A 25081-nucleotide genomic window follows, 5' to 3' on the forward strand; every position below is an offset into this window, starting at 1 on the left:
ATTAAAAAGTTGTTTTTCACTCTCGTGGTAGGGATATTTAACTGTACCGCTTTCTCCAGGATGATAATTTTGATAATTAAAAGTTAGAAGCATGTCTTTTTAGTCCATTAGAAGAGGCATTTAAAATTTGTGTTTTCTTCTGTAGTATCATCAAATACTCTTGAAGGTTAGGGGCTGATTTTTTCATTCTTCTACCCAGCAAAGCACCTAGTTTGGTGTTCCTACTCAGTGCCTGGACAGTATACGTGTGGCATGTGGCTCTTTGTTGAAGCCTAATGCTTTTTGGCTGCTAGCAAGTGAGGTCTAGATTTTCTAGACTTACACCACTTTCTGTCTGTATTTATTGACACAGTGTTTGAAATATATATTAAAGAATAGCTGTTGCTTCTTTCCTCAATTAAGAATGCACTTAAGATTTTATTGATGTATTTATTATTAATTTAAGGCTGAGTTTGACTGGATCTTATTAGGCATTCCTTTCAGTATATTGCAAACTAGTAATTAGTGCCTAATATTTATCACAAACTTCCTAGCACTTCTATGGTTTATTTTTGCCTCAAGACAGCTGAAACGATAACGTCAGTAACTATGGCAAGTGAAATTCTGATATGTTCTCTCCGATTAGAATTAACTGTTTTAGAACACTGTAGGAATTCAAGAAGCAAATTAACCGAGTAATGATGTCTACTCAGCTGACAGCATTTGGTGAAGGGTGTTGATTATTTTTAAAATGCAGACTTGTGTCATAATTATAATGATATAATTCTTGCCCTTTTCTTTTGAAATACTGATTTCTTCCCACCGTTTTTTGTCTCCAGTTCTGACCAAAGCCCTTTGTTTTGAATTCTAGGTTCAATAGTAAGTTGCAGTTGATTTTTCAATTTGAGCACTTGCATGTCCTTTGATTTATAACTTGCTCCCCTTGTAACTGCATGTTTAATTATGTATTTAAAGCAGCTCAGAGCAGCAGTTAATTACTATTGGTTGATTTTTTTCTTTCTTATTTTTTTTCCTAAATGACCCAAGAAACCAGCAAGCGATTGGTTGTTTTTGATACAACTTACTGCTCAGAATTTTTTACTAGGAATTTAATCTCCTAGAAAGAACAGACCGAAATCATTAGGCTCTGCAGTGTGCCAGTACTATTAGGGACAAAATTATGGAAATGTCTTGTATAATTTTGTAGATTTTGAAACATTGTAGTTTCCACACAGCTGTTTGTGGCTTTTAGGTGAGGGGGTGTGAATACCTTAATATACTCTCAAAAAGTAAAGAACATGCATAATAATTTTGGTAACACCAGGGATTTTTTTAAAAAAATAAAACATTAATGAGACATTTTAGATTAAAATATACATTTTAGAATTGGAAGGAATCAAGATGTTTACATTCTTTCACTTTTCAAATTAAAAGAAACAAACTTGGGCTTCTGAAAAAGGAAGTGTCTTGCCCAACATTACACAGAGGACTAGTGGCTTTTTCAAGGTACCTCCCTGCTATTCAAGAAATTTGGAATGTGAGGGACAGTAAAGTAACCCTGCCTTAAGTTTCAGAATGGTACTACCATGACTGTACTGAATGAAAGAAGGGAGTTTAAACAAACGTCTGTCTGCTCCAATCTGCTTTGTCATCAGTGACACATCTTACACATTGTCAAACAAAATATAGGTAGAGCTTAGTTATTCAAGAAATAGGAAGCGTGTTATTCCTGTCCGGTATTAGCATAAGGAAATAGAAATAAACATGTTCTTGCATGTTAGGTTTTTGCTTTTTGTTTGAATTGCTACTTAAGGGTGTTAATTGCAACCACGCTGCAAACAAAATCAGATCATGTTAATTTTGGAGAAGAATATATATATGCCAGAAAAGAGTCCCAAAATTATCATATGTAATAAATATATGTAAACTTCAAATGCAAAAATTAAATTTAACGCCTTGCTTTTGTTTCTGCTAAGCACTTTAAAACTAAATGACTGGGTTTTTATACTTACAAGATAATAGGATTTATTTCCTTTTTTTAAAGTAATTTTTATTTCAAAGTATTAGGGGGTACAGTGTTCTTGTTCCATGGATGAATTGTCTAATGCTGAAGTCAGGGCTTTTAGTGCGCCAGTCACCAGAATAGTGTACATTGTACTAAACAGGTAAGTTTGTATCTCTTACCGCTCACCCCACTCCCACGGCCCTTCCTCCTGTTAAAGACTAGTATGGCAATAAGTTCTTTCAAAAGAGATGGCTACATTAATCTCTTATTTTCACAACGACAAATTTGCTCTTGTGTAATGGTAATAAGTTGTTGACCTTTTTTAGGACTTTTACTAATAGTACTGACCTCATAGGATTAAATAATAAGTGCTTAGAACAGTGCCAGGCATATAGTACATGCTACATAGGTGTTAGTTGTGGGGGTAACTTATTTCTCTTTTTTAAAAAAGCAGTGTTATTTTCCAATTATTACTAAGTTTAGGCCTACAACAGATTCTTAAAAAAAGGAAAAATTCAAACCTTCTCCTTTGGAAAACAAACCCCAAACACTGGAAGCCAGTCAATGTTTTTTTGCAATTCTTTGTGAAATTTTTCCTTCTTAAGTCATATGCCTCTGGATTGCTTTGGTTTGGCCACTAGTCCTGTGCTGAGCTAACTCTGGGGTCAAAAGGAGTTAGTTAGCTGGCTGCTGAGGGTCTTTGAGAGAAAGGCGATGAAACTTATAAAAGGGGTAAGAAACATATATATTCCATAAAGGGGACTGAAAAAGATATATAGAATGAGAGTGGATGTTGCCTCCTGAGAATAGTACACCAGGAGTTTGTTCAGGGGATAAAGCAAGTCCTTCGTGGTGCAGAGAAAACAGCACAAAACAGTGAGCTCATTAGTATCACAACAGGGCAGCTTTGAAAAGATTCATTGAGAGGACTCCAGCACAGTAGTCGGCCTTGTGCTGTCTCTGATTTCACAGATTCTTGTTAAGCCAAAGCTTATACTCAAATAGCTTTATCATCCACTCCAGCAATTTCTTTGCTAAAGTAGAAAGTAAAATGCAAATTCTCGTGTAGTGAATCAGTTGAATGGGTATCCAAATCTTCAGTTTTCTCTTATCATCATTAAAAAAGGTTATTCTAAGGAACAGAGGAAGATACTATGAAAGTGAAAATTTGAGCCTAGCTAGAATAATTTATTTCAAACTATTTAGGAAATGAAGGCCATGTAACATATGTAAGACAACTGAACGTCAACAGACTTAATTACAACTTGGCATGTCATTCCTAAGCATAAGGAGTTTCAGGAGAGCTACCTAAGTAATTGCATTAGGATATACAGCAGAGACATTTTTGTTTATTTGAATTATTCCTCTTTCCGTGATGTACACAAATTTGGGTTTATTTTTCAGTTGATACTGTGATCATTGAAACAACCTAATTATTAGAAATAAAAGATCCTTGAAGCAAAAGCATGCATAAAAATAACTTCCTATCTCATTCTGAGGCAGCAACATTTTTAGTCATTGCAGTGATTTGTGGTATGTTAGGCATGAGGAAATGCACACCTTTCAGATTTTAACTTACTAGACAATGTTTTACTAAATGAAATAGCGTTCACAATGAGGTAGACTAGTGAATAATGTCTTTTCATTGTTATTAAAGAGGAGCTATGGGATTAAAATGCATCACAGTTGAGGCTTTGCCACATTCCCAGGTAACCATTTTGTTGTATAGTCTTGGCTTGGATAAATGAAATGAAAAGTTGGACTAAAAAAAATCAGATTGTAAGTAAAAATAATTTTATTAATTTGAAAATTACCTGGAATACGTGAGCCACCTCCACACTACTGATACTTAGTAAAAGTCAGTATAATGGCCATAGAGGAGGAAGGGTGATTTCATTGGCCGTGCAGTATTTACAGTAGTCTGTGTATTCGTGTGTTTGTCTGTCTACATACATATACAGATATAGACACCGACACACATCCATTCTAAAATTCTACCTCTGAAATTGTGAGTATAGCACAAAATCATAGCTATAGAAACTGAGTAAGCTTGACTTTTGTAAAACTTACTGCCTACTCTTTTCCTAAATAAAATTGTATTTATAAGTCCAAGGAAAGTCAGGATTTAAGAAAGGTAGTGGAGAAAGATGAGTTTGTGATAGGGCTTCTGACAACACATACAGCAACTTCCAAAAAATCACTTCCTCTAGATGGATTCATTACAAAAAGGTACCCTCCTGGAAAGATTAAATTAAAAAGGCACTCCTCTCGGCTTGCCACAGTCTTATACGAGACACAAGGCTTGGTTAGTGTCACATGGGCAGGATTTCTGCTCTGACAGCCACAACCTGAACTGCTATATGTTGCGACCCTGTTCTATGAACCTCAGATGTACGCTGCATCCTCCTGAGATGTGTATGTGTGTATTGGTCAGTAACTCTAAAGACCTTTGAGTTATTTTGCATCTGTTCAGCAACTTTTCCATTAAGTCTTAAGATTCTTTTGATAAGTCTCCTTAAGTGGAGCTCTAAACATCACTTACAGAAAGTTTTATAAAGCTCTTACATCTTGCTCCTGTTTTACTGGCAGTGGCTAAATCAGCCAGGCACATTGGTAGATCAGGAACAAATTCAGGAATAGGTAAATTGCAGTATTTCAGGAATATATAGACAAACCTTTAGAATGCCCATCCATTTCAATCAAGTGGTCATCCAGTACTAGGATGTGAAATTTGCTTTTGTACAATTAGAATGTACAAGTTAACTTCTTCAGCCATGTTCCTTACTGTGAAGAAAAGCTGGGTTTTCTTCAAGACAACAAGACAATCACTGAAAAATCTCTTTTTGGTGTTTATTCTCAATAGTCATCTATGACTGCCAACTTAACACATTTTTTCACCTTATTATTCTGTAACTTTTCATCGAACCAAATCATTACTGAGCTTACCGCATTAGACCACAAAATAGTTTTTTGGTTAAGTCATAAAGTTTTATCTTTCTTTGCACTAAGAATTGTGGTTAAAGAAGGGGGATCTTTCAGCCTTTTCTCTCCAGGAAAAAAAACAAAGCCTCCCTTGTTCACAGAAAATTAACAGATTTACCTGTGCCTTTGAACCACGCTAGTTTTTGGCTTAAAGTGGATTCAATGCATGTACCACTTAATGTTTTTGACAAGTGTGTGCAATTGACTTTCGCTTCATTTTCAGCAGCAATAGTACTTGTTTAGCATTTCAAAAATTTTCCAATTCTCCATATATTTTAATTAACACTCATCACCTGTGGGGAAAAAGTAAATGATCAAGATATGAAAGAAGATAAATGTACTTATTGTTGTGCCCAATTTAAAATTAATCGTGAATCAACAAAGTTATTTTTATTAATAGATTTTTCAAGAGGTAAAAAGCAGCGATATTGCCAAGACCTTCCGCAAAGCAATCAACAGGAAAGAAGGTATTTGTGCTCTGGGAGGAACCTCAGAGTTGTCCAGCGAAGGAACACAGCATTCTTACTCAGGTAGTAGTTTCACATGCATTAGGTTAATACAATGAACTAAGTAGGGTGGGTGCCCTAAGGGCAAGGAGGGGCTGTAGAAAACCATTTCCTCCTGATTAAGAATAAAGTCCTTTGTGACAGGTATTTGGGGGCTGGGACTAATACTTGTCACAAAAGCATTATAGGTGTTTATTGTATGGCTTTGTTAGCTTGCAAGAGACATGACACAATCTGAGTAATGATAGACCTTACTACAGTGGAGTTCTACAGTAACGTAAGTGTAATTTTTAAGAATTTCTTAAAGGAAAATTAACTTCTCTAAGGACTAGTTAACCTGTTCTATTCTTTTGGTTAATTTTGTAATTTCTAATAGCCACCGTGTTGTGCCCAAGTGTCTGGGTACAATATTCTAAAGAGAATAGCCATGTGTTTATGACATGTTAACTTTCAGCATGACTGCACAACTATTTTAGGCTTTGGAGTCAAATAGTTAATTTAGAGTATGGACTAACGTCTTGTTATTTAACATAATTTTAGAGGAAGAAAAATATGCTTTTGTTAACTGGATAAACAAAGCTTTGGAAAATGATCCTGATTGCAGACATGTTATACCAATGAACCCAAACACTGATGACCTGTTCAAAGCTGTTGGTGATGGAATTGTGCTTTGGTAAGATGTTAGCTTGTTTTTTTATCCAGATTTCCAAAAATCGTCTTCCACATAATTTATGGATCCGTTTCCGTATGCTTGACAGCTTCACCTCAGGAAATAATTACAATGGAAAATTATCCAGGTTCTGCCTTTTTCATTTCATCCCTAGATCTGTCCATGAACTTAAAACTCATAGATTGGGGACCTCTTTATAGAGAAGCTGTCAGCTTCCATTTTCTTCTCATTGCTGAGCAAGCAGAGCATTATAACTTTGGTGAATTTAAGTATGTCAGTATCTATTTATTCTAAAGGACTATAGCTTCCAAAAGAAAAAAAGAGGCTGCTCTTCAGTACTCCCTCTCCAGTGACCTATTTCTGAAAACTCTTTTTGTCACTGCTGCTGCCCCGTAGGCAACAATATCTTGGCAGAAATGATATAAGATTATCGACACTGTTGGTCAATGCTCCTGTTCATAGAGGCAGTGTAGTACAGTGGTTAAGAACATGCTCCATAATCAATCTGCCTGGCCTCATGTTCAGTCTCACCACTCAGCAGCTGTGCAACCGTGATTAAGATATTCAACCCCAGCCAGGCGTGGTGGCTCACACCTGTAATCCTAGTACTCGTAGGAGGCCGAGTTGGGAGGATCGCTTGAGCTCAGGGGTTCAAGACCAGCCTGAGCAAGAGTGAGACCCCATCTCTACCAAAAAATAGAGAAATTAGCCAGGCATCATGACACGTGCCTGTAGACCCAGCTACTTGGGAGGCTGAGGCAAGAGGATCGCTTGAGCTTGGCAGTTCAAGGCTGCAGTGAGGTATGACAATGCCACTGTACTCTATCCAGGGTGACAGAGTGAGACTCTGTCTAAAAAAAAAAAAAAAAAAAAAAAAAAAAAAAGATATTCAACCCCTTTGCATTTAGTTTCCATCCATTATGATCTCCACCTTAGTGTACTTACCTCACAGGGCTGTTGTGAGCATTAAGTTACCAAATATAGAGTGCTTAGAATAGTGCAATAGATATATTTCATACGACAGTGTATTATACATAAAATTTTTTTTTTTTTGCAATAAGATCATTTTGGTTGTTTTAAAATGTAAGATAACTCCTTTTCATTGAAGCTCTGACTCGGGTGGGGCAAAGGCAATATATGTAACCTAAACATTTGTACCCCTGTAATATGCTGAAATTAAAAAAAATAAAAAGTAAATAAAATAAAAATAAAGATATCCCCTTTTCAGTCCATTTATAGGTACTATTGAAATAATTTACCATGGGTTTTAGTAGAGAGAGGTAATCATATAGAACTACTTACTTAATATGTAATATTTTTTCCAAATGAGTTGGCTTAATTCCAGCAATATAGAATTTAGAGTAGAACAAAGACCAAAGAGCAGACTCTGGTAGGATTCTGGACTGCTTTTTCTTTATTTTTTTATTACTGGGGTTTTTTTGGGGGGGGGAGTGGAACAGAGTCTCATTCTGTTGCCCGAGCTAGAGTGCAATGGGGTCATCATAGCTCACTGCAGCCTCTAACTCCTGGGTTCAAGCAATCCTCCTGCCTCAGCCTCCAAATTAGCTGGGACTACAGGTGCATACAATCACAGCCACCTAATTTTTTAATTGTTTTTTTAGAGATGGGGTCTCACTGTGTTGCCCAGGCTGGTCTTGAACTCCTGGCTTCAAGTGATCCACCAGCTTTAGCCTCCCAAAGTGCTAGGATTACAGGCATGAACCACCACACCCAGCCTAGTTTTACTTTAAATTCACAGGTAAGGTAGGAATGGCTGAGTGAAAACAACTAAAGAGATGATGAGCCACCATAATGATTTTTCTTTTTTTTACAAAAGTTTGTTCTTAAATGTACAACAGGCTCTAAGACAACACTTCATTTTAGCTATAGGTGACAAAAGATGTTATGGCAGGGAATCCAGATGTTTAAATAGGAATGGAATCAAGGGTCACCATCACCTCAGGTACAAGAAACAGCATACTTAATTCCACCCATGGCCAGGGGGCCCTTTACTGGGGCCTTCCCTTTTAGCATTTCAGATTTCTTATGCTCCTCTTTTTGTTTCTCCTTGAAAACCTTATCTTCCTTGTCCATCTCCTTGGCGCACTTCTTGGGCTGTTTCAGGGGCTTCTTCTTGGCACCTTTGAGATTGGATATGGCACTTGCCGCCCCTTCCCCAGACCCTGCCACCAGAAACGTAATATTTAAATTTTGCATGGAAAGAAGGAAGGTTTTCTCTATGTGGAATAAAATTTATTAGGGCAGTATTATAAACATCTAAAATGTTCGAGTCTAAATCCAAATTTTACCAAATGAGATTTTTCCTACTAAGTCACAGATTATAACCTAACTAAAATAATCTTTCTCTCACCACTATACTACTGGCACCAAATATAGTGTCTGGCTCATTGTTGAGGCACTCAGTAAACATTTGGTGAATGAAATAATCTCATGCTCAACTAATTTTACTGCTTTGTGGATAAATGGTAATATTTAATTGTGAATTGTATAATCTGGGAGACTCTTTCAATATGGGATTTTATCTGTTCTTAGCATTTATTCAATAAAGTTCTTTTTCAGTATCTAAGTTATTCATTCTTATAAGATAATGTGAAAAAATTAAATTAAAATGAGAGGCTGGGCATGGTGGCTCACACCTGTAATCCTAGCACTTTGAGAGGCCGAGGTGGGAGGATCACTTGAGACCAGGAGTTCAAGACTGGCCTGTACAACATAGTGAGACTCCATCTCTACAGACAATTTTTTTTTAATAAAAAAAAAATTAAAATGAGAAAACATGTCCCAATTCCCTACTCAGAAATACCCAACTAATATAAATGTTTTGGCCTTTTTAAATTTGCATTTTTCATATGTGTAGTTATTTGTGATCAACACGATAAAAGGCATCCATTTGCATTGCCTTTTTTCAGATTGCATGAAAGACATGTTATAATAAGCCTTGACATATTTGTCAATATTTACAAACTCTTTAAAAGTAAATCAACTCCTTTTTTTCATTTTTGTTTCAGTAAAATGATCAACCTTTCGGTTCCTGATACAATTGATGAAAGAGCAATCAACAAGAAGAAACTTACACCCTTCATCATTCAGGTATGTGTTGTTGCCCCATCCGTCTTCCATGAAATTGCTGTTTGAGGACCTTTTCTACAGACTTTAGGCTCTGCCTTCTGTGTGTTCTCAATCCTCATAACAACTCTTGAGTTCAGGGTTATTATCCGGATTTTACAAAGAGAGCTGGGACTCAGAAAGGTCTCTTAACTTGCCTGAGGCTAATGTTGGAACTGAGGTTCAAATCCCAGTCTAACTCCAAAGCACTATGTTCTTTTTCATTCATTCCATAATGTGTTCGAACATTGTGTAAATAAGCAAAAATACTTAAGCTCCTGATTGACTGGCATGCTTAAGGAATGAAGCGTTTTTCTTTTCCATCAGATGAGTATTAAAGTGGCAGTAGATACCAAAATTCCCTCAGGCAAGGGGACCCCTTGAGATGTGGACATTGATAACTTCTAGGACTCTTCCAGGTATATGCAATACCTTTGGACTCTCATTTAGGCATTTTCAGAAATGCAACACTTTACTCACATGGATATCTTTACACCGGTCATTCAGCCTTTTTCTTTAGTGTCAGCATAATTCAAAAAGGACCAAATAAAAATACCAAGTTAACTTCCCGTGGAATTCTGCAAAAGATAATAGCCATAAGGCTGAGAGTTGTTTTAGTTATGCTTTTTAACAGTAAAATCTGAAAATTGTTTTCTGTGGATCATATTTGGATGAAATTAATACAAGATATTAATTTCCTCATTGAGTTATTTTCAGTGAAAGGAGAAGTAGACTGCTAAAAAAAATGGAAAGGTCAAGAAGCAAATGTGTAATTTGGCTGTTTTGCAGGAAAACTTGAACTTGGCACTGAACTCCGCTTCTGCCATTGGGTGTCACGTTGTGAACATTGGTGCAGAGGATTTGCGGGCTGGGAAACCGCATCTGGTTTTGGGACTACTTTGGCAGATCATTAAGATTGGTTTGTTCGCTGACATTGAATTAAGCAGGAATGAAGGTAATGGAACATAGTCGTTATTTTGAAGGTTGTTTATGGTTATTTTTTCTAGTCATGCAAACTGTCATACTTTCACTTAATTGAAGTAATTAGATGAGAGAATTAACATAAGGTGAGTTATTTAGGAAAACAACCTAATTATGTAACTCTCTTCTTTAGTAGTAACTCATGTTTGTCTGGCACTTTACAACTTATTTTTAGAATAAAGACATGAAAGCACAGAGAAGGCAAGGAACTTTCCCAAGGTACCTAAACTTGATAACTATTCTTTTTCTGCCCTGCCCATACAACCTCTACCCCATTACTACCCACAGCCCCACCATCATGCACCATCTCCTATTGTTTTTAATACCTTGTATATTCTATCATAGATTTAGGCCCCCTCAAAAGCCTTCTAACCTATCCTTGATGGTCTCATACTTCCTGAACCGACAGAAGCATCATCCTTTTTACAGCATAGGTGTTTAAATCACATTGAGGATTTACGGAATGTATAAGCATATGCTGTACAGTTCTCGCCAGGTCCTAGGAAGTATTACATTGTCCTCTCCCTATGAAGTTGAAAATATTGAGCATCACTCCAAATACTCAGATCTCATTCCAGAAATCCCTAGCGTCGCCATCTCAATCCTCAGTTACTTTGGCAGAAGAATATATATTTGGGATTCTAGATGTTTTCATAATGTCTGCCAATAGTCTTACTTTGCACATTTATCCAGTATGAGACTTCTTTGCATAAGACTTTTTCAAGACTTTATTACACTTCCATTTTCAATCCACTCGAAGGTACCTGCTTTTGAATAAATAAAATTATTCTAATTGCTGGCCTTCTTCACAGCAGTGCTTGTCTTGTTTAAAGGAGTTGAAGTCCATTTAAAAATGAAAAGGAGAAAACAAATTAAAATGACATTGGCTCACGTCAAATGATTTTTCTGTGCCAAAGTCTCAGGTACATAGCTGTTGGACTGTTTAATCCTTTCCAGCCTTTGGTGGAGATGCAGAGAAGAAGAAGGGCTCTGTACAAGTGGCCATGCTGCCTCTACTCCTTCTTAAATCTCTGAGTACCAAAGTGGCATGGCATAAAGTGGAGTCCATCGAAGATGAAATTTGCCTAATATAGGTATTACTTGGACCTCTTCAGAAATCAGATATTATTGTCCTTTCATTTTATGGGAGGCAATTATTGCATAAGGACTATACAACTTCTGAAAACAATGGTTAATTAATTTATTTATTTTTAGAGAGAGGTTCTTGCTCTGTTGCCCAGGCTGGAGTACAATGGTGTGATCATAGCTCACTGTTAGCCTCCAAGTCCTGGGCTCAAGCAATCCTCCTTCCTCAGCCTCTCAAGTAGCTGGGACTACAGGCCTGTGCCACCATGTGCAGCTAATTTTCTTTTTCTTTCTTTCTTTCTTTCTTTCTTTCTTTCTTTCTTTCTTTCTTTCTTTCTTTCTTTCTTTCTTTCTTTCTTTCTTTCTTTCTTTTCTTTTCTTTCTTTTCTTTCTTTCTTTCTTTCTTTTTGGAGATGGGGTCTTGCTATGTTGCCCAGGCTGGTCTCAAGCTCCTGGCCTCATGCAATCCTCCTGCCTCAGCCTCCCGAAGTGCTGGGATTGCAGGCGTGAGCCACCACGTCTGGCCTAAATTAAGGCAGTTCTCTATGCAAACACCCAAGCTTTTGCCTATTACCTATGGGAATATTTACCCAAAAAAAGCTTGGCTTCTACACATTCAACAAAGTTCTACAACAACAACAAAGTTATCAAGCAGCCTTTACATGTTAGGTGCTATAGAAAATGTAAGATTGAATTATATTCCCTTTAAAATATGTTGAACCCTTCAAGAGTTAATTGATTAATTATACTTAAATATAAATACCAAAGGTTAAGTAAAAGATTCCCAAATTTTAAGACATCCTTCCCAAGTCTCAGATTTTAGAAGTATTAAACAACAACAATTTGTATAAATATATGACATAATATGAAAATGTTAAACTTAAAAGTTGTAACCTTATTTGGTATTTGGAATATGAAGAATAGAGAAAAGAATACATAAATTATAATAGTATATAATTTATTGTATAATATTTGCTGTCCATTCTTATAATGTCATGCCTCTATCTGTATCACCTTGTTTTATTATTATCTACTTATATTTCTTTTTTTATTAGAGTAGGAGTATGCTGAAACCAGGAGCTATGCTCTTGTACCTCTAGTAACAGAGTGTCAAAAGACTGAATGAACTTGGCATGACCATGATCATATCATATATTTGTTGTGGGGCTGTTTCCTTCTAGCTTTGGCTGCTTTACTTCGAGATGGTGAGACTTTGGAGGAGCTTATGAAATTGTCTCCAGAAGAGCTTCTGCTCAGATGGGCAAACTTTCATTTGGAAAACTCAGGCTGGCAAAAAATCAACAACTTCAGTGCTGACATCAAGGTAACTGTACAAAGAACTGTAACACTTTGGGGGGATAAAATGGCTGAAGGGGGTATTTCATCCCAGCTCAAAAGGGAAAATCTTAACACTCTATCACTAAGCCTGGTTGCCTCTTGACGCCGGTAATAGATTTCAGTAGAGACGTGGTAGAGCCAGGTAAGGAGCATGAACACCGGGTCTATGGCACATTTTTGTGGAAAAGGGTAAAAGTGTTACAGTGCTAATTCTTTATAGCCTACCTGCTGTTGTACATGGAGTATGAAAGGATGGGACGTGACTGTGCTATCCCTAACTGCCTTTCCTAGGCCTCGGTGTCCTTGTTAGTAAAGATCTAGAAGAGAGAGGAAAGGCCTCAAAATTTCCATTTCATCTTTGCTATTTGGTTTCTCTCCTGCCGTATTCTGCCTTTAGATATGAGTTCCTTGAGGGTAGTGATGGGCTCTTTTTTTTTTTTTTTTTTTTTTGAGACAGAGTCTCACTTTGTTGCCCGGGCTAGAGTGAGTGCCGTGGCGTCAGCCTAGCTCACAGCAACCTCAGACTCCTGGGCTTAAGCGATCCTACTGCCTCAGCCTCCCGAGTAGCTGGGACTACAGGCATGCGCCACCATGCCCGGCTAATTTTTTATATATATATATATATATATATATATATATATGTTTTTAGCTGTCTGTATAATTTCTTTTCTATTTTTAGAGAGACGGGGTCTCGCTCTTGCTCAGGCTGGTCTCGAACTCCTGACCTCAAACGATCCACCCGCCTCGGCCTCCCAGAGTGCTAGGATTACAGGCGATGGGCTCTTATTTATGTCTGTCTCTCCTACCTCAGCCCCTGCCCCAGGGCCCTGCTACCAAAGCCAACCTCTAACACAATCTCTGGCACAAAAAGTCCCTCAAAAAATTCTTGTGTTGCATTTTGGCACTTCACTGCTCACCGTCGGCAGTGGGGAATAACTAGCAATGGAGGAGGGCATTGGTAGCGTTCATTATCACATGTTGCCTTTGGCTTCTGATGGAGAGAGGACCAGCACCTCCATAGCAGACATCGTGGAGTTCTCATTAACTGCCTCAACTCTCTCCAAGATCCAGATGTTGGGTTACAGGGAACAAATTGGAGGCTCTTCATCAGATGTCACTGACCAGCAAGGCCATGAAAACGGTCTTCTGGGATCATACCAATGTGTTCAGTGATGAGAGGAAGCAGCGTCATACTTGTACTACTGATTTCATCCTGAAAATTTAGTCTAGCTCCAAAAGTATAAGAGCAACTGTCCTCACCCCCTCCTTTAACTTATACAACACGTGTGACCAGGTATATTTTGCTTCCTGCATTAGATGTGTTCTTAAACCATTTGTAAATGAATTTTATATACTGGCACATGTTTTAAATGTATAAAAGAAATCTGTTTTTTTTTTAATGAAGCCTGCTTTGAATATTTTTAAAAAGCAAAAGAATTGTTTGGTAATGTGAAAACTAAATTCCAGTTTATCTCTATTCAAGCTCAAATTTTCACCTACGAAGTCTTTTTCAGGGTCGTAAATAGACTCTGCTGGGTGAGCACTTCACCTGTTCTTCTCAAGTGCACAGGATTAGATTATAAATTGTTGATGTGCCTTTAGCAGGTAATTGGAAGTGACAGCATGTTCACAACTGTAGTGCCCTGTTCCTTAGGAGGAGGTAAATCCTTTACCCTCCCCCCTACTAATAGGATCTGGATTGGCATTTCATGAATTGCTCTGAAATGCCTTTTCCGATTTTCCCCATTCTTAGAATCATTTATGGCACCAAGTTTCAAACTCCTTTGGGTAGCTGGTTTAAGATGCAGTTTTCTGGGCAACTCCCAAAGATTTATATTTGGTAGGTCTGGGGTTGGATCCAGTGATTCACATATTGAGCAACTTCCCCAGGGATTAGGGTGCACATAGTCTGTGGAGCTGACTACAGGAAACACTCCTTTATGTGTGTGGACTTTCAAGGCCCAGTAATAGAAAACTATCATAGCTGGGGAAGGTGGTCTTCAGATGCGGCATGATTAAGGAATGGTGACGCAAGTTCCTGTCTTCTAGCGTTCCAGAGAGGCAGGAATTTGCTTGACACGTGTGTGAAGACTCTTCATCTTTGTGCTAGTACGGTGGTTTTTAAGCTGAGTTCTGTGGAGTTGTCCACACAGCCTGAATTCACCCATCCCACCCCCAATATGAGCAACTCCACTCTGCCTGATGTACTGAGATTCCAAGTAAACAACATTCTTGCCTTGTCCAGGGCCTTACAAAGAAAAACTTGTTTTGATAAGTATATTCAGATCATAAAGGGTTAAATGTTATTTTAGCAACTAAAGTGTTTTTATCATTAAAAGACTTTGTCACTGAAATTTACAATTAAATACATCTTGAACATAGCTAATCTCTTCTCCATAGGTTATGGTATATATATTGTGCTTTGTAATGATATAACCTGTTTATTTTCTCTTTCCCTATGCTTCCTGGATTTCTGCTCTCCTACTTTTTTTTAATGCTTGTTTTGTCTATCAAGCTTATTGACTTCAGTAATTCAGTGAAGGTACAGAACTAGTTATATGTTTATTAGCATTATTGTATTGATGACTTCAATAAATTCTAAAGTCATGTCAAAATCCAGTTCATCCAATGCAAGACAGACAGAAGGCCAGATGGATGGACTTGTCTGGGGAAAAGACCAGTTAAATGAGAAGACAGAGATTTGTGCCATATATTCTCACAAAATCAAATGCAAATAGCTTTCCAAACATGGGACAATAGGATACATTCATTCTTTGTAAATGTGATCTCACTGACATTTTCAATTCATTTGTAGGATTCCAAAGCCTATTTCCATCTTCTCAATCAAATTGCACCAAAAGGACAAAAGGAAGGTGAACCACGGATAGATATTAGCATGTCAGGTTTCAATGTAAGTATAGGTGCTCTTTTGAATTCTACAGTCTTGCACAATTGTTGTCAATTTCTGTTTTCCTTTGTGTTTTGTTTTGTTTTGTTTGGAGACAGGATCTCACTCTGTTGCCTGGGTTAGAATGCAGTGGCGCGTCATCATAGCTCACTGCAACCTCAAACTCCTGGGCTCAAGCAATCCTCCTGCCTCAGCCTCCTGAGTAGCTGGAACTACAGGCATGCACCACCGCACCTGGCTAATTTTTCTATTTTTTGTAGAGACAGAGTCTCGTTATGCTGCTCAGGCTAATTTCTTATAAATGCAAGAATTTTTACAATTATATATAGTGGTGTTGGCAATTTTAAGCATTATTTTAAAATGTATTACTGTACACGTAATCTGGAGGCAAAAAATTAGCTTTAATGGATTTTGAAAGTTTATTAGTGAATTCCATAATTATGGTTGTATTGGTTAAATGGATGGAATAAAATATTCAAAGCAAGTATGGAGAAATAAGCGCTAGAGACTGTGCTTACTGTTTTCCAAGTGTTTGAACTACAACCACAGTGGTAGATTTAATGACTATGTATTCATATGCACATCTGTAATATTCCTGTGTTGAGAGTAATGTGAATGTGTTTACAAACTCCTGATCCATGAGATCCAATTTGGGGAATTACTGTCAAGGGACCATGTTACCTGGTTATGTCACTAATTTGTTCAGTGACCTTAGACAAGTTTCTTCCCCAAATCTGATCTCACTTTGCTCATCCATAGAGTAAGGAGTTGGACTAGACTATTTAGTCCCAAGTCTGTAGGATTCTGTGGTTCTTTGTACCTATTTGATAGAAAGTGCATCGTACAAAACCCACACATCTAGCTTATTTATGCAATAGGATTGAGTGGATTACATTGGCCAAGCCATTTACGCTGCCCTTACCAGAAAAGAATTTGTAACTGACTTGTGTATTACTTATATTTCTGTCTGTGTGTCAAATTCAAAACTCTTCAGCTCAGGTCACTCTTGGTAGAGATGAAGGGCCATCCCGTGCATTAAGGTAGCTGTCTGGGGTGGTGATCCAGGTGATCTTATGCCTGGGTAAATGGCACAAGTGTACTATTCTGATTCTGTTACAGCCCTTGTCCTCCGGTAAGTCCTTCCTGATTAATCTTAAAACACTCCTTTCTTTGTCTCTTCCCTCTTCAGAATCCATTTGATTGCCTTATTGACCCTAGAATTCAGGCTAAAATACTCTGCTTAGCACTCACTTAAGGCCCTCCACAGTCTTGCTCCGTCTCTCCTGGCCGGTGTTATTCCCCACAAGTCTGTAGCCCAGAAACCTCCCTTCCCATCACCACCCATCTCGAGATCTCTGTCTTCCCCAAACAGCCATTTTACCTCGAGCCTTTGCTCATGCTTTTCCCTTGTTTTTCAGTGTCCGTCATCTTTTTCAGCTTTAAACCTTCTTTAGGGCCCAATTTAAAAAATCTAAACAATTTTAACTTTTTTTTTTTTTTTTTTTTTGTATTTCCAATTTAACTTTTTTCCTAAGGCATTTTGTTTTGGCATGAGAGATGCAATCCCAGTTGAGCTAAACGTACTCAGTAGTTAGCGGTGTGATCTGGCGCCATCTAGCATCCTTTGAAGGTACTGCATTCCAGCAGAGCCAACTTTTTTTTTTTTTGCATTCAAAACAATGCTGTAATAAGTACCACATGTTGGCTAAAAGAAAGTAGAATTGTATACCCAGACTATGATTTTAGGGAAAATTTCTATATTTTCAGATGGCCTTTGGAAAATGTCTTCTTATTTTACTTCAACAGGAAACAGATGATTTGAAGCGAGCTGAGAGTATGCTTCAACAAGCAGATAAATTAGGTTGCAGACAGTTTGTTACCCCTGCTGATGTTGTCAGCGGAAACCCCAAACTCAACTTAGCCTTTGTGGCTAACCTGTTTAATAAATACCCGGCACTAACTAAGCCAGAGAACCAGGATATTGACTGGACTCTATTAGAAGGTAACTGAAAGCTTCTCAAATTCTAATGTGTGGGACTATGGAGTAGAAATAAAATGATTTTGGAATTTTGACTTCATAAGTTTCTTTATCTACTTTCTTCTGCTAGAAGTAGATGCAAGTGCTGAGTAAAAGTTGGCAGAAAAGGATGCCACAAGTGAACTTGAGATGATAAAGCAAAGTAATTTAGAGTCACTTAGCGTAACACCACTTAGTAAACCAATGTTTTGTTTTAATATTTAGATTTAGGGTTAAACCACTTTTTAAACCTCTCACCAGAAAAATGCATATATGCGTTGAAATTGACCTGTAAATTTATAGTATTGAGTAGTTTCATTCTTCCACAGTCAGACTAACTGGAACTAGCCCCAGCTCCTTTCACCCTTACTTTTTCAGAACTCTAATGATAAGGTGTGGTAATTACCTGTTTAAGTTTGGGAAAGGCAGAGTTTACCTTTTCCAGAATATATATACATGAAGTATAGTATATAAAAATTAACAATGCAAATAGTAGTTCATTGGGTATTCACTGGCATTGCTATAAAATCTTTAAATTTTATGCCTTTGAAGTTTCAAGAAATTTGTTGCTTTAACATAGGTCTGTAAAAGCAGTAATCATGTGTAGTTTGGTATTTTAAAATGAGTAGAGGAAAAACATAAATTCATACGGCCTTAGTAAAGTTTTTAAATTACAAACTAAACTGATAGGAGCAGTTACTTTGAGGTATGCAGATTTGAGGAGATATTGGAGAAAGATTAGAGGAAATTATAAAAGGTTCATAAATCTCCAGATTGCTTAAGGGATTATAATAAAGTTGTATTCTTTGATGTTAAAATATATTCAACAAGTTTAAAAAATAAGCATGTATATAGAAAGAATGTATTTAGAGAGAATGCTTGGAAATTTGCATTGGGAAAAACTTCTAGATCTGAATAAAGCAGATAAAAATAATACATGGGTTGGCACTATATGCACATATACAATGTGTTTAATGAATGAGTAAATTTTGTGAATATTCTTAATAGGAGAAACTCGCGAAGAAAGAACCTTCCGTAACTGGATGAACTCTCTCGGTGTTAATCCCCACGTAAACCATCTCTATGCGTAAGCCTTCCTACTGCTATTGTTAACAGTTATGAACATCATGAGTGGATGCTACACAAATAATGACAGCTCTAAAGATTTTTCTAAATGTTAGTTTGTAGCGATTATTTATATTGGAAAATGTTGAGTGGTGATTTCCATTATCATTTTCCAAATACATAAAAGTTCAAATTATTTCTGTATGTGATCATTAACTATAAGTGGTAGAATGTGTAATGTCCCTTCAGTACCCTCCGGAGCAGATACTTTATGTTTTGAAACAGAGACCAGGGAACTGTTTAAGCAGATCATCCACGATGTCTCAGGGCCTTTGGCTCACTGTTCTCTCAGCCTGGAATGTCTTTGCCCACGTGTAATGACTCATACCCTTACCATATCCTGCCACTGATGCAGAGATTTCCTGACCACCACCTGCTACTCTTTAACCCCCTAACCCTAGTTCCTTTTTTTCTTCATAGTACTTACATACACCCAAAATTATTTTATGTATTTATCCATGTACTTGTTTATTGTCTATCTCTCTGACTCTAATGTGAAGACAGGGATTTTTATCCCATGTGCCCACCCTCTAGGGCAGTACCTTGCTCACAATAATTTCTCAATAAATACTTCTAAGAGAATCAGATGGTCTTAGCTCTGTTTCCATCACAGATTGATACACAATGAGTCTTGGGTATTATTTATGGTTTTACATATCTTGTTTGACAGTGTATGTAGTATTATTGTTTTTAAGGAAAATAAAGGCCCAGCTGTCTGAAAACACTGATTAAGTTATTTTTTACAATCATTAGTGACCTGCAAGATGCTCTGGTGATCTTACAGTTATATGAACGAATTAAAGTTCCTGTTGACTGGAGTAAGGTTAACAAACCTCCATACCCGAAACTTGGAGCCAACATGAAAAAGGTAGATAATTAAGTTACATATCTTTGTTACAGACTATTCTTATTCCTGATTTGTTTCTTTTATTTCAAAAACTCTTACCTAGGAGCTTCTTGAGGAGTGGAACTGTGTCTTATTTGTTTTTGTGTGCTAATAGCTAGCATTACACAATAGGTGCGTGCACACACACGTGTATGCACAGTAAACAAGTGAAAGTCTTTAACCATTTACTCTTATGTGTTTGCAGCTAGAAAACTGCAACTACGCTGTTGAATTAGGGAAGCATCCTGCTAAATTCTCCCTGGTTGGCATTGGAGGGCAAGACCTGAATGATGGGAACCCAACTCTGACTTTAGCTTTAGTCTGGCAGCTGATGAGAAGGTAGAGTACGCAATTTTAGCTGTTTAAGCTCTGCGATTTAGTCCTTATTATTTTGTCAACGTTAATGACTACACTTTTGAAATGTATTTAGACTCTGAAATGAGTTTCAGTAATGAATATATGTTGAAAGTTCAGTGGGAAATGCTTCCTTGTAAGTTAGGCAGCAGAACTATGACTATTCCCTTTTTTTAAATAGGAAACCTGACGTGGACTTCAGCCTCATTTAGTGTCAGTGAGTAAAACAATTGTCAGAACGAAATTATGAACATCCCCATGTATCCATTTGAAAATGAAGATCTCTTAACTATAACGCTGAAAAACATTTGTTACGACTGGGTACCAGCCAAAGCATGGCTTATTATATTTGAAGTCATTACCACTGTCGGAATAGTACAAAATGTGCCTGCAGTAGATTGTTGGGCTTACCCACCGCTGCAAAGGGTAGATCAGTGGCAAGCCACTAATCCTGGAAATATTTTTTTCACTCAATGTGAATCTCTTTCCATGAAATCTTTAGTCTTTCAAACCTAAGGAATAAAAGAAATGGAAGATAAAGCATCTTTTTTAAATATTTATTTATATGTATGCATATATAGAGAGAGACAGAGACTGAGAGATGGGGTCTTGCCATGTTCCCCATACTGGCCTTGAACTCCTGACCTCAAGTGATCCTCCTGCCTCCGCCTCCCAAAGCGCTGGGATTACAGGCGTGAGCCACCATGGCTGGAAGATAAACCATCTTTCTGACGCTTGCATTCTTTTTCTCATAAAGTAGATTATGAGCTTTTCTTCTGCTTCTTCTCTTAGATACACCCTCAATGTCCTGGAAGACCTCGGAGAGGGTCAGAAAGCTAATGATGACATCATTGTGAACTGGGTGAACAGAACATTGAGTGAAGCTGGAAAATCAACTTCCATTCAGAGTTTTAAGGTCAGAATCCATATTTGACTATTAAATATTATGATAATATGATTAAATATATTGACTATTAAATATTAAATATTATGATTGCTAAATAATACCTAACATTTGGAAGGACAACCTTTGGTTTCTTTGTAAGAATTACTATTGGGCTAATGACAAGATTCTCTTTTAATTCACTAGGCTGTGTTTGGGACACTTTATATAAATAAGCACATGTTAATTTGTACATATTGGAATTCTCAGATTTGTTCTCCTTTTACACTAGGACAAGACGATCAGCTCCAGTTTGGCAGTTGTGGATTTAATTGATGCCATCCAGCCAGGCTGCATAAACTATGACCTTGTTAAGAGCGGCAATCTAACAGAAGATGACAAGCACAATAATGCCAAGTAAGGGAGCCTGCATAATATTGTGGAAAGAACACTAGCAGTGCAGCTGGGCAGATCTGAATCCTAATTTAGGGTCTGCCACTAAAGAGGGGTGTCACCTGGGGGGAACCTCTTTGAACCTCAGATTCCTCATCGGTAAATTGGGGGCAATGATGCTTACCTTAGAGGTTTTATAAAGATGAAATGAAAAAATTCATAAGACCTAGCATTGTGCCTGGCTTACTAGGTGCTCAATCAATTGTTGCTTTAGCAGATTACAGAAATAATGTAGTGTATGTTTTAATTCAAATCAGGTACAAATTTACAACAAGGAGAAATGAGCTAAGGATAGTCATACCTTAGAGTGTTCATCTTTCCGCCTCAGTCTTTTTTTTAAAACACGCTATCCACTTACATCTATTTTACTGTACATAGATCATTCTTACTACATGTTGTTTATCTTCCTGGGTCCCCAAATTGGCAGGATGCTTGCGAGCCCTCGGCAGAAGACCATGCCTTGAAAGTTTCTTCTGCATTTAGGTCTTTTCCACTCATCTCTTCGCTTCTTTGCCAAAGACCTACACTGTCACCTGGTTTCATGGGTGACCCATGAAAACCTTACCAGTATACACTGGAAATCCACCCAGAGCAGTGCTTTATAGGATGGCCAAGAAGCATTCCTGCAAAACCTTGGAGTTAGACACATCATTTCTTTCTTCCGTGAAAAATATTTGTAGCAGATATGATAAAGTTTTAATGCCTATAATATATAAAGAACTCTTGAAACTCTCTTTCCAGAAACTTGATGATTTAATCATCTTTAAAATTTCCTGTTACAGGCCGGGCGCAGTGGCTCACGCCTGTAATCCTAGCACTCTGGGAGGCCGAGGCGGGTGGATCGCTTGAGGTCAGGAGTTTGAGACCAGCCTCAGCAAGAGCGAGACCCTGTCTCTACTAAAAATAGAAACAAATTATCTGGCCAACTAAAATATATATAGAAAAAATTAGCTGGGCATGGTGGCACTTGCCTGTAGTCCCAGCTACTCGGGAGGCTGAGGCAGGAGGATTGCTTTAAGCCCAGGAGTTTGAGGTTGCTGTGAGCTGGGCTGACGCCACGGCACTCACTCTAGCCAGGGCAAAAAGTGACACACTGTCTCAAAAAAAAAAAAAAATTCCTGTTACAATAGACCTAGAAATGTTTCATGGATTAATTGAGGTGTGTTCCTGCAAATTTCCCTAGCTGCACATGTCAGGTCTTTTTTCCCTTCCTTTGTCTACCGTTTCCAGTCCTTGGTCCAGCCACTGTGTCCAGGTAAATTGTAGGCTTTCTCCCCTCCCTTGAGTATTTGGAAACATTCACTGCATCTGCCTAAGCAACTTGGATTTTGCATCTGGCATTGTTTCCTACCTCATATCTCTAACATCACATGAGAGTGTCCTAACTTACTACATGTGCAATGAGAATATCAGCATTGATTGTATAGCCAGCCTAGGTAATTTTATTTTTATATGTGTAATTTCATTTTCATATAAAAAGTCAGTGCTTCAAGCTTAATTCTCACTTCACATTGGAGAAAAGGAATGAATAAATATTATTAGTCCCAGATAACAGCGTTTAAAAACTTGCTGTAATTTAAAAGTGAACTCAAAGCCAAAATCAAACAGAAAACAAAAAGTGAAATCGTTCTGATTTGAACTTTCTATAGGGAATTTTCTGCATCCCAGCCAAATGATTATATAAGAGGAAATAGATGCCTCCTATGGTATCCTTAACCGACGAGAATTTCATCTTCATTTTTGTTTCCCCCAAATACTAGGTACGCAGTGTCAATGGCTAGAAGAATCGGAGCCAGAGTGTACGCTCTCCCCGAAGACCTTGTGGAAGTGAAGCCCAAGATGGTTATGACCGTGTTTGCATGTTTGATGGGCAGGGGAATGAAGAGAGTGTAAAATAACCAATCTGAATAAAACAACCTTGCTCCCGGGTGCATGATTCACAGGTCAGCTATTTCCAGGTGAAGTGCTCATGGCTTAAGGAACTCTTGGTCGTTCAAAGGACTTTTAGTTTTGATTAACGAGACTAGCTCATCATGAGAGCCCTCAGGGGAAAGAGTTGGAATAAAAACAACACCTCTTTCCCGTAGTCAAAGTTGGATTTGTCAGGCACACCTGAAATATGCTCATAGCCAAACCGTTTTACTCGTTTCCTCCTAGAATGCTGTCCTTGACATTGCCCGTGCTGTGTGTTATTTCTCGCTATGTATCTTTTTCCCTCTTAGAATGTCCCTCTCTTGGGTCTTACTTAGATGATTGGATATGAATATTATTAGACAGTAATTTTGCTTTCCATCCAATCTGCTAGTTCTTATTTGAGAACTGTGGTCAGAGGGTATTTGGATATGAGTATCCTTTGCTTATCTTTGTAGTACTGAAAATTTGCCGAAGTAACTGGCTGTGCAGAATGTAATAGAAGCTTTTCTTATTCTTTTATTCTTAAGATCAGTATCTTTTTACAGTATTCTTTCTACATGATCCTTTTTTGTACATTTAAGAATATTTTGATTACATTAAAGAAGACTGCTGATTTTGCTACTTTTTTTAAGGGATCTTCAAGTAAGTGAAAAACACGCATTGTAGGTAGAGGAAAAATGTACCTTAAATTTGCATCTTCCCTCTCACACCCAAGCTGTAAACATTTGAAATATTTTGTCTTAAATCACTTGGTTCAATCCATGCTTATTTGTTTTAAAAACCCGTATCATCCAACTCTCTCTTTAAATTTAAAATGCTGTTGAATATGACACTTGAGAGAGTGTGCTCAGAACTTAGACAGGATTCAGTAGGCCAAGTATGCTAAGTGTACAATATATTTTTTAATTTTTCACCCAAAATAAGAAGATGTCAGTCACTAAAAATAAAATTATATATGTAGGACTTAATGTACTCTTGCTTTGTCAAGCTGTTTGCTATAGTTTTCAAGATCATGTTACTCTAACTCTGAAAAGTGATGTAATCTGATAGCAATGTAGTAGTTCAAATAAAGGCATTTACATAATAATTAGTCTCTTCTTCATGTTCCAGTCCCTTGAAAAGTATGCCAATGTTGGTCAGGTGTTTTTTCTTCTTCTGGTACATTCTATAGAATGGTGTTTGTTAAATTTGAGTTTGGGGAGCAGAAGTAGAGATACTGAATTAAGGACAATAAAAATGAAGTAATATGGTTTCTCCAGTTTACCAAAATGTCCTTATCCAGTTCATCCCTTTTTCTTTTTTTTCTCATCTCCCTCAATCTTTATACCGACCCTGAGACAATGGGGATCTGAACATCCAGGCAAGAGAAATAGTTAATGGCAGATTTTCGCAACCTCATGAGCACTATGGACATTCTGGGCTGAGTAATTTGGAGGTGGCATGGGGAGGGTCTGTCCTGTGCATTGTAGGAGCTTTAGCCATATTACTGGCCTCTACTTGCTAGATGTGAACACTACACCCCCAGATGTATCAACCAAAAATGTCTCCAGACATGGCCACATGTCTCCTAGGTGGCAAAATCATCCCTCCATTTTTTTTTTCTTTTTGAGACAGTCTTGCTCTGTTGCCCGGGGGTAGAGTGCTATGGTGGCATCAGCCTAGCTCACAGCAACCTCAAACTCCTGGGCTTAAGCGATCCTACTGCCTCAGCCTCCCGAGTAGCTGGGACTACAGGCATGCACCACCACGCCCAGCCAATTTTTATATATATATATATATATATATATATATATATATATATATAATGTTTTTAGCTGTCCATATAATTTCTTTCTATTTTTAGTAGAGACAGAGTCTCGCTCTTGCTC

The 25081-nt window shown here is 37.6% G+C and overlaps 1 protein-coding gene across 3 annotated transcripts in view; it reads left to right on the forward strand.

Annotated features, from left to right (window-relative positions):
* Nucleotides 1-24300, forward strand: part of PLS3 (plastin 3) — a 75423-nt gene extending 51123 nt beyond the window's left edge. For all 3 annotated transcript variants that reach the window (XM_045538306.1, XM_045538305.1, XM_045538307.1), the window contains exons 5-17: nucleotides 5367-5496; nucleotides 6013-6145; nucleotides 9172-9253; nucleotides 10058-10223; nucleotides 12517-12659; nucleotides 15489-15584; nucleotides 17388-17583; nucleotides 18607-18685; nucleotides 19477-19591; nucleotides 19815-19948; nucleotides 20756-20879; nucleotides 21139-21263; nucleotides 23060-24300. In XM_045538306.1, coding sequence (XP_045394262.1) covers nucleotides 5367-5496; nucleotides 6013-6145; nucleotides 9172-9253; nucleotides 10058-10223; nucleotides 12517-12659; nucleotides 15489-15584; nucleotides 17388-17583; nucleotides 18607-18685; nucleotides 19477-19591; nucleotides 19815-19948; nucleotides 20756-20879; nucleotides 21139-21263; nucleotides 23060-23192 — 1656 coding nt within the window. In that variant the 3' untranslated portion in view covers nucleotides 23193-24300. The remainder of the gene's footprint in view (nucleotides 1-5366; nucleotides 5497-6012; nucleotides 6146-9171; nucleotides 9254-10057; nucleotides 10224-12516; nucleotides 12660-15488; nucleotides 15585-17387; nucleotides 17584-18606; nucleotides 18686-19476; nucleotides 19592-19814; nucleotides 19949-20755; nucleotides 20880-21138; nucleotides 21264-23059) is intronic.
* Nucleotides 24301-25081: the final 781 nt, after the last annotated feature.

The sequence above is a fragment of the Lemur catta genome, chromosome X (genome assembly GCF_020740605.2).
Source record: "Lemur catta isolate mLemCat1 chromosome X, mLemCat1.pri, whole genome shotgun sequence".
In the NCBI taxonomy this organism is placed as follows: domain Eukaryota; kingdom Metazoa; phylum Chordata; class Mammalia; order Primates; family Lemuridae; genus Lemur; species Lemur catta.